Source organism: Phycomyces blakesleeanus (assembly GCF_001638985.1).
Source record: "Phycomyces blakesleeanus NRRL 1555(-) unplaced genomic scaffold PHYBLscaffold_19, whole genome shotgun sequence".
NCBI classification, from domain to species: domain Eukaryota; kingdom Fungi; phylum Mucoromycota; class Mucoromycetes; order Mucorales; family Phycomycetaceae; genus Phycomyces; species Phycomyces blakesleeanus.
Window position 1 is genome coordinate 961,758 of NW_017265152.1, and position 16,567 is coordinate 978,324.

The following is a 16,567-nucleotide window of genomic DNA, read 5'->3' on the forward strand; positions in this document are numbered from 1 at the left end:
GAAAGGACAGAATAGAGCCAGCTGCCATGATAATAAATGTGTATAATGTGTATAAAGAAAAAGAAGTCTAGGATGCGTTGTTATTGTAGTGTTTTGGTGGTTTACCAAAGGATGTAGATCGATTAAGCCATGCCCCAAACTTGCTCGAAAGGTTACTAGCTCCACGTGAAACAGAAGCAGAGCGCTGGTGTTTATTGCTTGATCTGGAAGCTGCCTTTGTGGATTTGGACTTTTTAAGAGTAGTGGAACCACCAGTTGGCAGAGTGGCTTGTGGGGGGTTTTGAACACGGTGTTCTGACACCTGAGGTACAAGGGGACTAGAACGTGTGTGAGCTGGTACAATATTTTCAGGAAGACGTGGTGGCTGGTCTGGTTGTGCTGGAATGGGCGGGATTACTCGTTGCTGCTCTTTGACAGAAAAGTTCTCGGTAGTGTTGGAAGGGGATGTTGAATGATGAGAATCGCTGTCAATTGAAAGAGATTGCCCCTCTTGGGAATCTCCGTGTTTGTGATGCCTGGCGACAGACTCTTTTCGGTTCATAGAATTGACTGAGGTTCCGCGACGGATGAGGGCATGTGAAATCTTCCGGAGCAGGGATTTTCCTGGTGGAAGGGGTTGACGTCCCTGGTTTGAGGTGTCTTCTTCGTCTAAGAATGCGTGGGGTAATCCACCTGAAGAGGATGGCGGATTGAAGTTTGTAGAGGAGTTTAACACAGACTCTGACTCATTCAATGGTCTCGAGTTTGGTTGCTGTTGAATATCAAGATAATGTTGAGCCTGCTCTTGTTGTTGTTGTTGTTGTTGTTGTTGTTGTTGTTGTTGTTGTTGGCGCTGTTCCTGTTGTTGTTGTAGTTGCTGTTGGCGCTGCTCCTGTTGCTGAGTATGTCTCTTTTGTGCTTGCTGAGCATTCTCATGTTGTTGCTGTGTGTGATTTTGTTGGTGGTGAGCAAGGGGTGGCATAGGAGGTGCGTGATTACGTTCATCATCATCGTCATCAGGTGTAGAATGGCCAAATTGCTCATTTGAGGCCGAAGATCTGAGCCATCGCTGAATCCGTGCAAGATAATCTGTAGAGGCAATTGCAGCAGAAGGTTGAGATGTAAACCCAAACATACCACTTTGAGGTGCCTGCCCTTCTTGTGATACCGGTGGTGGGTGGTGGATAGCAGCCTTGTCAAAGGCGATCTGATGAATACGACGTGGACGACTGGTACCTGCACCATTTCCATCAACCTGGTCAGCATCTCCAAGCGACAATGAAACCTGGCTTCCGGGAGCTGAGGATGATCCAGCGGAGAACCCGGATTCAACAGATGTCTTTCGGGAAAGTCCTCCGTGTTTGATACTCACAAGAGTGTGTTCCTGCTCCAAGAAGTTCTGACGTTCACGAGTAAGATGGTAGATAGATACAAGAGGGTGATACGCCTCAGGAACAGATTGTGGGTCATCGTAAAAGAAATCTCGGACGGCTGTATGATTGTACTCATTGACGTTTAAGGATGGACCAAGTGTTTTGACGGACACGGCTTGTTGATTGACAATCCGTTCATTTGCATTGCAGTACATTTCAGACTGTATTACTTTCTCAAGCTCAGCTCTAATCTCGTTGGGTGTTCCAAAGCCAAATCCTTGGCTCATTGCTTCGATCACTTCTGTCTCTAGAGGTAAAGTAAGCGTTTTGCGATAAGGAATGAAGCTCTTGATAGGCGGGCTGTCGGCATTAATCCATGGGTGGCGCAAGATGTCGGCGAGCGGAATACGCTTAGCCGGGTCAGTGATAAAGATCTGCGCTAAAAGATCGCGACACTCGGGGCTCAAATGAGCTGGATAGGTTACTTCGCCACGCTTAATCTTTTCGTGTAGACCTGGCATCGATTTGTCGTCAAACGGTACTGATCCAGTTACCATCACATATAATACAACGCCCAGACTCCAAATATCAATCTCAGGGCCATTGTAAGGTGTGGCACACAAAAGTTCAGGGGCAGCAAAGTAAAGAGAGCCGCAATAAGTGCTGAGCTGGCTTGTGGGACTAAAGAGGTTGGATAAGCCAAAATCAATGAGCTTGACGTTTCTTCCAGCCTTGTCAATCAAAATATTCTCGATCTTTAAATCTCGATGAACAATAGAGTTACGGTGGAGATAATCAAGTGCACCAACAATTTGACGGGTGAAAAGGCGTGCTCGACTTTCTGATAGGCGCTGTCGTTTGACAATGTAGTGCAACAGCTGTCCACCATTAACGTGGTCCATAAGAATGTAGAAATATGGCCCATTGATGACTAGATCTCGGAGACCGACAATGTGAGGGTGTCTCAGGAGCATCATTATGTGAGCTTCTCTTATTGTTCGCATTTCTCGGTTATCTTCTCTGGCTCGTTCCTTGGCAATCTGGCGTGGCGATTTATTTGTAGTAGACAGCAACTGCAGGTTTGCTCTGGGTACAATTTTGACAGCAATCTATTAAGAGTTGGTTATCAGCCTGGGCAAGGGAGACTCGGTAAAGTTTTTCTAATACCTTTTCTCCAGTAATGTTGTGTACACCTAGCTTGACCTTTCCAGTACTTCCTTTACCAAGACTTTGCTGAAGAGAATAGTGGCCGACTACTTTGAGACTAGGGGTGTGTGTTGCCTGGCGATGTTCACGAGTGTTGTTTTTTGGTAATTCGGCCGAGGAAGTCACCTGGGGGCGATCTTCTCGAGATGGCACAGCTTCTTCCTGGAGAATGGGCACTGCCATGGTGAAGTGAAATGAGGGTTTGGAAAACAAAAAAAGCACAACAGGCCTAGAAATGTTTGATCTTTGCCCATTCTTTTCTTTCTCAATCAAGCAAATTATCCCGTGACAGGAAACAATGTGAGAAGCGTCCGTATTTGGTGGTCATTTCGCCTCTTTAAATACAAAAAGGTGCACTCATGGGCCATGTACAAAGTTTCGTTTCTATGATTATATGATGACCATTATATAAGTATCCGACAGTCTACTTGACACAAATTGGGTTCTATTGTTCCTTTTTTTGGACACGGATGACACGTAGGTGTGCATATGTATATAAAGAGGGACGAAAAAGCAGTAACTGTATCTAAACCCACGCTTGGGACACTTGGTTTTAAAGTGGTTACGAACTGAGATTAAACGGGATACAAATTATGGATTTGGGCTCTACTTCCCACGTGGAGCTGGCTCGTCCGATCGTCTATCACCATGAATACAGATGAGAAACAGCAGAGTCCCCGACCTCAACCATGTGCTGGGATGTCATTAAGCCAAATGGTCAAGCTTACAAGCTGGCATGTTGTGAGCGGGCAGTTCAAAAACTGGTGGAGATCCCACGTTGTAATTACTAGAAACAGTCAAAGGACAGTGATTATTTCCTGATTTTACCCATTTCTTTTTTTTTTAAAAAAAAAAAAACTCTCATGTATAACACTTAAGATAATCAGCTGTCTAACATAATAGGAGAATATATATATACCTATACCTATGCGTAAAATATTTTTTTTCTGCTTATTGAATGGAGGTAAATTCAAATACCTTAACATTTGAATACAGAAATGCATCTATAATTGTTATGGTTTTGATGATTGATACTTGTGTTCAAGCTTTTGACCTTGACGTCACCGAGTATTTTCCAATTTATCGTTATTGTATAATACCAAATCTATCTGCAGCATATTTGTTAAATCCAATAATTGAAATTATCGAGAATTACTATAATCTGTCCTTATTTAATCTCAAAGTATAAAAGGAAAAAGGAATAAATACGAACCAAAGTTTTATCTCAACAGCTTCATATTCTTTTCAAGGAGACTGTAATATACATCGGATACAAAAAAAAAACTAAAGTTACTCATATGTATCACATTTGTATTTAATAAATAATAATGAAAGACAAAAATGAATATGATCTTCATAAAAAAAAATGCTATGTAAAGTCAATTATACTTTCCTTTTATCAATCTTTTTAATCGATTACTGAATATGCTATATGCTTTGGTATAAAAATTTATTAATGCCTCTCTTATGACTTACGAGTAAATACCACTTCTTTGCATAGAAATTTATTCTTTCTCTCTTTCTTTTTTTTTCACGTTTTTGAGCAAAAATTATTTAAAAGATTTTAAATATTTTGTGGAAGAAATTGAAGAAGTTGTACGAGAATTCAGGAGTGCAAAAGAATATAATTATTATTTTTTAAAAGAAATACAAAGCCTGTCTGTACCAAAGTATATATTTGCTTTTATGCACTTGGATATAAAAGAATCAATTAATATTTTTGTGTTTTTACAAGGGTATTAACAACTAATTTATAAATTTAGAAGAGTAACAATCGTTCCTAGAACTTAAATTAATCGCGAAGTTGGTGATAGGTAAAACAAAGCTACAATAGAAATAATTTGTATGAATGTATGTAAAAGAGTTAATGGATATTTTGAGATTTTCAAAAGTAATAAACAAATAATGCATGAAAGAATAACTTGATAGAACGATCTATATTTTTCATCTATTATTACAATAATTAAATGCTTGTTTACAAAAACAGCTATACATTATAGAAAATAAAGCTGTTAATATGAATATTCATCAAAAGAAGTAAAGCCCTAATTGAAATTGCTGCCAACAAGGATCACATTAATCAATATGAATATCACAAAGAAGTATATTGCCAAGTGTCGTTGTACCATGTCATATTATTAAAGAAAAATATCGTGTCTAAAGCCAATATTACTACAATTTTTTTACACAGATTTTAATAGGTGCATGAAACACATCTCAGAATAGACAAATAAGATGTACTTTTATTCTTGGGATGAGGAAAAGCGAAATAAAAGCAAAACTGCTCGCTATATATCATTTATATTGACATTAAACTTGCATATATAATTTCTCGAAGGAAAGACAAATATAGACATTTAGGTAGCTGAAGTAATAATAGCATTAACTATACTTCTTAAAATACAATGCTATATATAAAAATCTCGTATATGGATCATACAGTAATTATATGATACATATATATTTGCCTGATTAAATACAATAATAAATAATTAATGTTTGAGAAAAGTGTAGAGAATATGCCTTTATTTTCTCTCAACAAAAAATATATTGTGTGGTCATTCACATCTCACAAAATATCCTTCAGTAAATTGGCATTGGTCATAAGAAAATATGTATAAGCCTAGAAAAAAAAGCATACATCTCGTTTTCTGTTTAATTGTAATGTTTTAGTGGTAAAATTTATCTATACCGTTTGATGTTATAGCCGACTCACCCCAAAAAAATCCTAATGACAATAAAAAATTGAACATGACAATGAGTAATTTGTACTTGCAAAGTACCTGAAAATAACTATAATTTTGAGTAACCAATTTCATGTCTAGTTATGTGTACATTCTTCTGCTTGTGAAACCTGTCTGAACTGTCCTACATAAAGCAATATACTTTAACTTGTAAAAGACTAAATATTACACAACTCTCATCAATGAGTTTTTTTTTATGATAAAGCAATACGAGATTAAACAGAGTATTAGATTTATGGCTTTAAACTAATTGATTTCAATATTAATCCTTTTATAACTTGCTAATGGCAATAATGGCAATAATAAAAGCTTTATGTATACATTATTATATCCATCGTAAAATACACTTGCTGGTTCCTTGTTAGAGATATTAACAAAATTGACTTTTTCAAGAAATTTGACTAGAATACTTGTATAATATATATATATAAATGTAGTATTGTAATATATAGTAAAGTATCTTTCCAAGCTGTTTGAACGTCGGGGTTTATTATATGATGTAGAAAGAAGAAATAACTATCAAGCGTGTAAAATAGATATCTTGACATAGTGGTTTCCTTGTGAAAGTCTTTACTAAACTATATAAAACAAGTCAATTTTTTAAAAAAGCCTTTCTCTTGTGTTTTTCTGTATCATATACTACTTATTATTAAGAAATATACACAGTTTATGGTATAATACATAGAAAACTCTGCTATTATTCTTGTAATAGTCAAAACTCTATTATATTTCTAAAAAAATCAATCAGACATCGAATATTATATATATACTAAGTACGTTTAAGAGTTTAACAATCTTTAAACGCGTGTGCATTCTGTTTTTTGCCGCGGAAACTCTTGTTTTCTATCATGAGTGGCTGTTAAAAGGATGCGCGAATCAACATCGGGCGTCAGTCCGAATGAGAAAAATAGAAAATTGATCTTTAATGCGCAAGGTTCTGACAAACTCATTTCTGCAAGAACATGATGAGAGTTATATATAAGCTAATGAGCTATTCGCATTAGCAGAATTGTAGTTGTTGATGGTAAATAAGGTTTCGCATCGTTGTCGCTCGTCTTTTTCTGTTTTTTTGCGTCCTTTTTTGTTTACTTTTTGCTTTTTTTCATAGTCTTTATCTCTAGTAGTCACATGCATATAAAAATAGTCACACATTGTCCCCCTTCGCTGACGTGTACACCTCCAAAAAAAATGATGGAAGGATACAAGAGATGTGTAAAGTAGATGGAAGACTCTTCATTCACTTTAATTCTTTTCACTGAAAAGGAACTCGTGAAACTCAACTCCGTTAAAGTAGTTGAAATGACGATTGACGTTCTTTAAAAAAAAAGTGTGTGTTAGGTACCACCATACTCGTCCGTACTATTTTTTGGAATGGGTTCGAGTTTGACCAAAAAGTACAATATGACTGTACTGAAGTTCTGACAATATTTTATAGAGTTAAGTTTAAGAGAAACTAAAAGTTTGTAACGATTTTTTAAGAAATAAATAAAGGTGTAGCGGTTTCTATCAGAGAAAAAAATCTAGCAATTTTAAGCAGAGAAAAAAATTTAGAGCTTTTAAAATATGGAATATTGAATAAATAATTAAGAATTAAGAATAGTACTGATCAAACTGGCCATACCAGCAGTAATAATAATATCAGAAATATAAAAAATGTGCTTTCATGCCACAAGATATACGGCTACTTGTATTTTAGCTTCTTTAACTTTTAATACAAACTATACACTTTGTGCATCGAGGATACAGAAGTTTGGGAATTGTATAATATAAATATACATATTTGGTCCAATAAGTTAATTGAAGAAAGGGCGTAATCCTGTGGAAGTCGCTGCTTAAAGCTTCAGGCCCTTAGTAGCATCCGTGTATGGACAGACAAGAAATAACATCAATGTTGCGCGCCAAAAATACATAGCTACCGTTGGGCTTATGAATATTTATATACACATATGCATAATGCACTGCCCTATCATATAAATTATTCTTTTACTCTCTCTCTCTCTTTCTTTAGAAAAATCTATGGTCTGAAATATTAACGTTATATCTTTAATTAATTAATTAACAAAAAAAATCAGCCATTCTCTTTAATAAAGTCAAAAAAGTTATCTGTATCCTTCTCTGTTAAAGCATAATATAAAGATATGTCAGCATCCATTGCACTAAAATTCATACATTTCCTCAGCACATATACTGAATATTTTCTGAAATAACTATCACTCTCATTTCATTACTAACTACACTCGACTCTATATAGCTCGCTTTGTATCATCAATTTATTATTCTCAGGACGAGTCTCTCATATACTATTCTGCTTCTCATCAACCTACCACTAACTCCTGAACTTGCTTTGCCTACTTAATATGCTCCCAAAGTAAATTATTGTCTATTTACTCAGTAAGCAATTCTTGTGTTAGAATTTTTATACTAGGAAAATTTACCCTTTTAAGTAATATAAACTTTATCTTAAATAGCAATGAAGACCGGTCGATCACAACTAGATGAAGGCCTACTGGGTTTATCCAAATGATCTGCGCCACCAGATTTTTCTCTATAAAAGAATATATACGTGAATTGAAGTTTTTCGAAATGCAAAAGTCTAAACTTGCACACGTAAATAGAGTAAAAATAACTGTGTAGAAGGTTTACAGAAATACATAAAATATAAATTTTAATAGTTTTCATCTTTACATTCTCTTCTCAAGAAATAATGTATTCCTCTAATATAACAGCTTGTAATATTTTTGTTGATTTTGAAGACCGTCTTGTTAAAGCTACATTTCATCTACCTAGAAAGATTTCCAAGATTGAAAGTAAAGTTGAACACCGCCAAATTTTCATATCCGAGTAATTGGGTCAAATCCCTTTTATTAAATTTTTATTATTATTTATAATTATTAAAGTCGTGAAGTATTTGTAAGCTAGTGAGTCACCTGCATGGTCATCAAATCCACTTGTACTACTTCTTGTCAGATAGAGAGTTTGTCAAACACAATTGCATATACAATGATTCATTTTTCCTTGAGTCACTCTTCATCAAACTTCAATGACGCAGTCACTCCATTTTTACTCGGGGTTCTATAAAGATGCTGTCTTCAGAAGCTCAAAATAATTGTATACATTATTATTGTTACTTCAAAACAGACAAATATATATAAATGTCTCCTTCTGCACCCCAAAAAGCCTTTGGACACAGTCTCCGCAAGGACTTTTTCCTCGAGTCTAAATACGTTCCTGTTAACCACGGATCTTATGGTACCTACCCCCGTTCTGTGCGTGCTGTTATGCGTGATTACCAGGATAAAGGCGAGGAACAGCCAGATAGATGGTTCCGCCTAGAATTCGCAGCTGTCGTTAAGCAAAATCTTGAGCGAATCGCTTCTCTTTTGCACTGTGATAGCAATGATATTGTATATGTTCAGAACGCATCAACTGCTGCCAGTACTGTTCTTCGTAGTCTTCCATTTGAGAAGGGGGACAAGATCTTGTGTGTAAGAATTTTCTCATTTAACTATTCATTGTTGTTTGACTTACAATGTTATCATTAGTATTCGACTGCTTATAATGCAATTGATCGTGCTAATGAGTATGTGAAAGACAGCAGAGACGCTAAGTTGATCAAGATTACTCTTAACTACCCCATGAGCGATGAAGAGATCATTCAGTTGACAAGAGAGACAATCGAGAAAGAGCAAGCGAAAGGTGACGGTCGTTTCCGAATCTGTGTAATGGACGCTTTGATTTCCATTCCTGGTGTTCTATTTCCTTACAAAGATGTCACTAAGCTTGTCAAGAGTTATAATATGCTCGCTATGGTCGATGGCGCCCATGCTATTGGTAATTATCCACACAAACACTTTTGTCAGTAGCTATACTCATGCCTACTTTCTTAAAAAGGTCAAATTCCTTTGGATTTGACAGCACTGGATGCCGATTTTTTCTTCACAAACGGCCACAAGTGGATGTTTATGCCCCGTGGATGTGCTGTACTGTATGTAGCTAAACGTAATCAGGGTCATGTTCATCCCTTATCAATCAATGCCAAATACATGCATCACAAAGATGCTCAAGATAATTCTTCTTTCCAAAACGAATTTGGTGGTTTGTCAACCACTATCGACTGTGCTAACTACTTGTGCGCTAATGCAGGTAAAAGAAGTGCAGTTTTTTTTATAAATCACTAGCATGTATACAGTACAGAATAACCTTAAAAATATTTATATAGCTTTGGACTATCGTCAGTCCCTTGGTGGTGAAGATGCAATTATGAAGTATTGTAATGACCTGGCTGTCAAGGGCGGTGCTTTAGTTGCAAAAATTCTAGGTACGGAAGTTATGGAGAACAAAGCCAAAACCCTGACAGTTGCCATGGTCAATGTGCGTGTTCCTGTTGGAAAGACAACTAAGTCTGACGCCGAACTTACTGCTTATTTTATCAACGAACTTGTTTACAAGCACAACACTATGATCTCGGTATTTAAGCACAATGGTCTTTGGTGGGCACGCTTCTGCGCTCAAGTTTATGTTGAGCTTGAGGATTTTGAGAAAGCAGCAAAGGCTTTATTGGAAGTATGCAAGACCATTGCCTAGCCATAAATATCAAACAATAAAACCCTTTTTTTCATATCCAATCATAAATCCCATTTCCCGTTTTCGATCCATTAGATACTAGCGTATCACGCTTAATATAATCTTCTATAAAGAACGTCTTTGTTTGTTTGTTTGTTTGTTTGTGTTTGCGTTGCTGTTGTTTTGCTTGTGTTAATTACTACAGATTTAGTCGATGAGTCTCTTTCTCTTGAAGAAGCGACGAAGGTAAAGGATTTGCCATGTTCCCAGTCCAATAAGGGTGAACAGGGACAATATGCTGAACCATTTAACACGGTTGTTGGTGGATTCTACACAAAAAATATCAGTAATTCTGTCAATGTCATAGTTTGGTTTAAATACACTTACCGTTGGTGTCTCTCATACGGGCTTCACGTCTCTTCAGATAGTTCATCTCATCCACAATTTCCTTAACTACAGTCTCAAGCTTACGAAGTTCTAACTCAAGGGGGTTAAGCTTCTCAGCCTTGGCGATCTTCTCGAAATCCATAGCTTCGGCACCGACGTTAAAGTCAAGATCAACAGTACGAAGATATTCGGGAGATTCATGGAAGCCTATTTCATAGTATGAGATACATAGAGTTTCTGGCTAAGCTATTTACCTTCAGAAAGAGAATTAGTAAAGCAAATGCTGACAACACCATCTGAATGAGTATTGAAGGCATTGCGGAGTTCATTTGAGACGTCTTTCTTGGACACATAGACGGTGGGAGTAGCGCTGTCATCTGCAATCTTTATTGAAAAAGTTCTCGGTTATCTAGACTTTTTAAATAAAGCATATAATGATGTTTTACCTCAAGGTCTATACGCTGGTTGTAACCTTGGCCAATACGGACTGTAGCCAAAATCATTGTGTCTTTAGGAACATACTGAGAAAGACATCTCTTGTTTTCCTTGGCACGGTCAGGAGTAACTGCAACCAGATCAAATTTTACAGCCTTTACAACAGCAAGAACACCGAGGATAAGGACGAGTAATGGAAGGAATGCTTGCCGCATGATGGCCGATGAAGTGGAGAAAGGGTAACGCGTGCCTTGCTGCGATTCGGCCTTTTCGATAAGATCTACAATGATTGGACGTTGTCTGTGACGACACACAGACTCTTTTTGGCTTTTTGATTTCCGCAAAGGTGCACAGTGTCCATATTCAAAGGAACGTCTAAGTGTTGGGTACAAGGCAATGTCCAGTCGAAACTCATTCCTGTGACTTTGTGATTTCGGCCATGCTTATTCTTGTTCTTGGACTTTTACTTTCTTTATTTTCATCAAATGTCTTTGCTCAGGCACCAATTACTATACAGCTGAACAACTCTCAGATCATATCGCTATCAATTGACTCGGGAGATCTACAACATTTCTATTTTCCCGTCGAAACTGCAACAATTCTTGCTTTGTCAACCATTCATGATTCTTTTACAAAGAGGGATATTTCACCGATTTACTTGACGCTTACCAGCTGCAGCCAGCCAACCCCTCCAGACAACTATCAAGGTCAAGTGCCTTCTCTGGATGTCTTTTTGTCATTGAGCAACGATAATACACTTCCCGGTCCAAGCAATGGGATACCTGTTAACGGGTCATTTGGAGGAAGAACTTCATGGGAAGGAGATTCTACATTTCCGAAAGTATGGATCGGTGTAGTAGCTCCGACTCTAAACGATCATTGGACTGGAAGCTGGACATTCGAGATTGGCATATCTACTCAACGTAAGTAAATAAGCTAATAATGACTTTTTTTTAAAAAAATAATAATAATACAGTATATGCTAATACCATCTCACTAGAATGGATGCACCCTCCTTTATTGACTGGCTCTCTTGGTGAGCCCGCTATGGTTCTAGACGACACCGATACTACTCATGCACTCTTCCTTACTTCTCCTTACGAATCATCGACAGCTCCTAACGTGTCGCTTCTCTTAGCCGGACATGTACCGACAGAACTCATGTATTCTCTTTGTGCCATCAAACCTTACCAGATTACAAATTTTAGTCTCAACACTACCCTGACTAGCCGTGGACCTAGTGTAGCAGCACGGCAGCAACTCTATGTTTCAGGTCTAACCGGGGACGCTGTATATATTGCATATCTCTTGGAAACACAGAACGGACAAATGACGTTTGGACCTCCTATAGAAATCCAGACAAAATCACCAGGCAAGCATACACATGTCTACCCAGAAAACAAAGATCGACTAACCAGCCCACGGTGAAGATACAGATGCAAGCTGTCGCCTGATATATAATCTTGGTTTTTGCGACCAGGTAGCTTACAGTGTTCCCGTAGGAGCTACGATTGGTCTTGATACATCAGAAATTGCTAGTAACTATGATACTCAAGCAAAAGCAACGTTTGATCCTTTTGGAACTGCTCTGTCACAGTTTAACTGTGAAAAAACACAGTATTCTCTTGTGCGCAACTGTAACGATTGTTATATGGATTACAAGCGTTGGCTTTGCTCAGTCACAATTCCTCGCTGTACTTCTGCTCTATCTTCTGTACCTGGAACACAAGCCAGCGGACAATTCCCGGCAGTATCTGTCAGATCAATTCCTACAAACCGATCCCGAAATCCTTGGATTGATCAGAATATGACACCTGGTCCATGGGTCGAATTACTTCCATGCATTGATCTGTGTTATCGGGTTGTTCAGAGCTGCCCTCCATTTTTACAATTTAATTGTCCTATTGGGGATCTTGCTATGTACCAGTATGGCTATTGGCAAAACGGAGAACTCAGTGCAAATGATACAACTTTCACATATGATGTTAATCACCCAACATGTAATCGCAACGGACTAGATACCACACTTTTGGTTATTAGTGAAGCTATAAATATAAAGGTATCAGGATCTCTGGCTTTTATAGGTTTATTCTGGATGATCTGGTGGAATATATAACTTCAGAACCTCCATATAAATAATAATAATAATAAGAATAACAATAAAATACACCAGAATTTATACCACTAGAATAACTCCAATAAGAAAAGAATATGGTGCAATAAAAGATAAACATCCAAGTTTCTTTTGGTGTTTTTCAAAATTCAGTAACTTTTACTACATCCAAGTTATTGCTAATAAATAAACAGGAAAGTTTTAGTTTCTTCTTCTTAATATCAAAAGAAAACCGATGGTCACTATAGCAAGGAATAAACTTTCAATATGAATTTTCCCAGCTCTGGATGCTTGGTTATCAGATATAGCAGTACTTAAGCACCGAACAATAATAATCAATATCAAAGAGCTATTGAGTAAATTATATTTCTATAGTTTGGTCTTAAGGTAGCTACTGTAACATATATTGATTTTGCTTTATTTTTGACTTTGCTTTTATATGAGCTTCGCCATAGATTGTACATAAGGTACAGAAATATGTAAAGTTTAGTAAAGGCAACTATTTATTTCAATGACAAATTTATAGCAATATTCACATATAAAGCGCCCAAATCTCAAGTTCAAAAATTGCAAATTTGAAAACCTTGATATTTATTATCGATTGCACCATTTACGCAAACATATTTTATAAATATATTTTCCCCCTCGCTTTTGCTTCGAAGATTAAAATAGCTGTCATATCATATATAAGAAATCGCTACTCAAGACCTTCTCTAATAAAGTAATTTGCTTTCGTAGCAGCCCCATTTATAAAAATGAGCTAATTAGTACGCCATATTGAAAATAACAACAGGCGTATTTATATTAAATATTTAAATATTTGTATATCTAACATTATATAAATGGTGCCCAACCTAATATATAGATAAATACAAAGGAATTATTAATATATATATATATATATATATATATATATATACTGTACAAAATCTTTTCTTTTCTTACCAAAATACATGTTGGCCAAATTTTCGGTTTTTGTAGCTTCATGGATTAGTCTAGCTACTTGATCCTTTGGCTTTTCATTATCTTCTTCGGTAGGTAAGTTAGCCTTAAATAAGGCATCGCCAGATATCTTTTCTGCCATACTATTGATAATATACTTTGCATCATTTTTGTTATTTCCATTAGCGTGTGGCACTCGTTTTTTGTATGACACTGGGTCATGTACAAAAGTCTCAAAAACACTCAGTAACGATTCTTTGTTTTCTTGCAGTACTCGCAGAGTCACCCTGCAGGACTTTTCAAATTTTCCTAAAAAAAAGGTGTTAATTTTATGCATACTAAAATATCAAAGTATAAAACTTACCTTTGTACCCCAAAACACCCAACGCATCGACAAGACTCTGCGTGAGTCTGAATGGCACAACTTCAGGAACAGGAAGATCCGAACCCTTGAATTTTGTACATGTCAAGTTTAATATCATTAATATGGGTTGTTTTGAAGCTCATAATCTACAGAAAGTTTACCCTACTTTGTCAAATAACATATTAAGGTCTACATGAATGCAATCTCCAGATAACCTATCGAATAATATATTCTCGGCATGTCGGTCTCCTAGACTAAAATATAGACGTGCATGAGTTTCATTTTTTTTTCTTTGGCAGTCATTAATAGCAATTATTACCCAAGAACATATCCAACAATTGACATCACGGCTAGAGTATTTGTATATCGTGTTCTTGCTGCTAGCCAAAGAGAAGGTTCAGGAAAGCAATCTAAAAACCAGTTATTGAGGTGGCAAGGAAAACTGTAACATAAGAAGAAGGTTAAACAAAATAAATTGCTTTTGCTAATAAAAATATCTTTGTATTCTTGCCTTGGGAGTATTTCCTTGATGAATCTATTTATTTTCTTTTTGGACGATAATGGAATAGTCGGTTTATCAACAGGATCCATAATTTCTTTCGCTTTTTCCGCTCGACTCTGTTATTCGCAGTTTACTTTTAGTCGTTTGTTATTAAGCAACAACTATACGTTAAAAGCTTACTTGATAATCTATCCCATGTTTTTCGTATTCTCGCGCAGTTATTAGTTTAAGCGTTTCTAGATTGTCAATCCACTGCAAAAGTCCCCATTCGTGACCCAATGGGATAACTGCGTATGTTCGAATGTCTGTTATAGAAAGATGATTAAAACTTGCTATATATAAATTTACACAATAGAATATTCTCCTTACATAGCGATCTATCTCTTGCTTCTGGATCCTTTCTTAGAAAATTGTTAATCATATAGCAAAATTCCATTACTCTGGCATCTTTTCTGAGATCATCACTTGTTTTACAGAGGAAACAATAGCGCTTTCCATCCGTTCCAATCAACTCAATCTTCTTTGGTTTTTGTAGAGATTGCATCATAATAACTCTTGGATAAATTCCTAAAATCAGAAATATATAAACAAAACATATATACATACATAGAGTGCAGGATCCATGTTACATACATTAAATAAATAATAATTTTCTTTTGTAAATTATCAAATTACCTTGAATCTTTGGCAAGTTTCGAGGGAACGGGTTATAATCATGACCTTCTTCTTCGGGTTCTGGCAGTCTAGCTACCAGTGCGAGCTCTTGAGGAATATAAAGGTCAAGATCTCTAAAGAGTTTTATACCAGGATGCTGTGTTAAAATAGTCGCGCGATTTACAAAAGCTCGTGGATGAATATTGGATATTCCTTGGAGGACTCTATTAAAAATTTTGGCATCCTATCATAACATTTTAAGTAAGAAGGGAGGTCATAAATGTTGTTTGAGTATCAATTTTTTAAACTTTACATTGATGATTTTCTTGTAATTTTCGCCAGTTTTCTAGTTTACAAACAATTAGAATACAGTATATACATATTAGTTGACAGACAGCACAATATATTGGATACTGTATATCTTACAGCACGAGCTTCTTTATCCTTTTGAACGTCATCCAAAATATCTCTGCATTGCGACTTTAGCATATCCGATGGCGACTCAAGTGCAGCCAAGAGGGGCCACACAGCCATTCGAGGGTAAGCCAAGAAAACCTTCTTTATCATTGCAATAAATGGAGCTGTAATAATTCCTTTGTCATTTGCAAGTCTAGATATAAGGCGGGGAAGTACAAGGGCAAGCTTTCGGGTAGAAATGTTAATAAGCTTACAGGTTTACGCATATTTGTATATATTGGCTTTTTCTTTCTTTTACCTGATAAGGCTTAATAGCGTGTATATCTTTGGAAAGTTTATCAGCTGCAAGTTCGCATGTACTTTTAATATCTTGGTATTCTACTGTGGTCAATCTAATTAATAGACCATTTAATATGAGTATATATACATATTATAGAATAGCCTTTTAATTATATATAGACTACTTACGTGGGATAATCCTTTAAATCCATTAAGCAATATTCAGTAAACTCGGACCACAAAGTCAGCATCCTTGGCATGGTTTGGTTAAACATTTGTGACCCTGCACTGAGTGCTCTAATATAAGATCGAATGACAACCACAAGAGAGTAAACGCTGATATTTTAATGCAATAAAAATAGTGAGCTTGCTGAAATAACACATCATCATAAATCAAAACTTACTAATTTTTTAAAGGGGCTGTTTTTTTGAGAATGGGAAGTTGTCTTTCATAAAACGCGCATAGTGCAAAAAGTCCTTCTTCCCATCTTTTAAGAGTATATCAAGCGTAAGCTTTACAAGTTATATATTAATTTTCTACACTTACTTTGGATATTCGGTGGCAATTATTTTATATGCATCCTTGAAATTGATATTCTGTACCAATGC

The 16,567-nt window shown here is 36.3% G+C and overlaps 6 protein-coding genes across 6 annotated transcripts; 3 read left to right on the forward strand and 3 right to left on the reverse strand.

The window, feature by feature from the left end:
- Positions 1-1,801: 1,801 nt before the first annotated feature.
- PHYBLDRAFT_92242 (hypothetical protein) lies at positions 1,802-2,461 on the reverse strand (the record flags this gene model as incomplete). The annotated part of the gene is made up of 1 exon (XM_018443784.1): positions 1,802-2,461. A coding segment is annotated over one exon (660 nt), but the record flags the coding sequence as incomplete, so codon positions are not given.
- Positions 2,462-3,206: 745 nt separating this feature from the next.
- Positions 3,207-3,747, forward strand: PHYBLDRAFT_171744 (hypothetical protein; the record flags this gene model as incomplete). Its single annotated transcript, XM_018436655.1, has 2 exons — positions 3,207-3,299; positions 3,523-3,747. The coding sequence occupies 2 exons, from the start codon at positions 3,207-3,209 to the stop codon at positions 3,745-3,747; spliced, it is 318 nt and encodes a 105-aa protein (XP_018288406.1).
- A 4,707-nt stretch (positions 3,748-8,454) lies between these two features.
- PHYBLDRAFT_56724 (hypothetical protein) lies at positions 8,455-9,886 on the forward strand (the record flags this gene model as incomplete). The annotated part of the gene is made up of 4 exons (XM_018440223.1): positions 8,455-8,787; positions 8,845-9,133; positions 9,194-9,445; positions 9,522-9,886. 4 exons carry the CDS (start codon positions 8,455-8,457, stop codon positions 9,884-9,886), a joined length of 1,239 nt encoding a protein of 412 aa, XP_018288407.1.
- Positions 9,887-10,075: 189 nt separating this feature from the next.
- PHYBLDRAFT_92922 (hypothetical protein) lies at positions 10,076-10,878 on the reverse strand (the record flags this gene model as incomplete). Its single annotated transcript, XM_018443809.1, has 4 exons — positions 10,076-10,194; positions 10,253-10,459; positions 10,507-10,636; positions 10,699-10,878. Coding segments are annotated over 4 exons (636 nt in total), but the record flags the coding sequence as incomplete, so codon positions are not given.
- A 248-nt stretch (positions 10,879-11,126) lies between these two features.
- PHYBLDRAFT_148909 (hypothetical protein) lies at positions 11,127-12,803 on the forward strand (the record flags this gene model as incomplete). The annotated part of the gene is made up of 3 exons (XM_018432176.1): positions 11,127-11,610; positions 11,688-12,111; positions 12,179-12,803. The coding sequence occupies 3 exons, from the start codon at positions 11,127-11,129 to the stop codon at positions 12,801-12,803; spliced, it is 1,533 nt and encodes a 510-aa protein (XP_018288409.1).
- A 1,150-nt stretch (positions 12,804-13,953) lies between these two features.
- Positions 13,954-15,134, reverse strand: PHYBLDRAFT_99801 (hypothetical protein; the record flags this gene model as incomplete). The annotated part of the gene is made up of 6 exons (XM_018444108.1): positions 13,954-14,051; positions 14,107-14,191; positions 14,273-14,360; positions 14,426-14,652; positions 14,789-14,913; positions 14,978-15,134. Coding segments are annotated over 6 exons (780 nt in total), but the record flags the coding sequence as incomplete, so codon positions are not given.
- Positions 15,135-16,567: the final 1,433 nt, after the last annotated feature.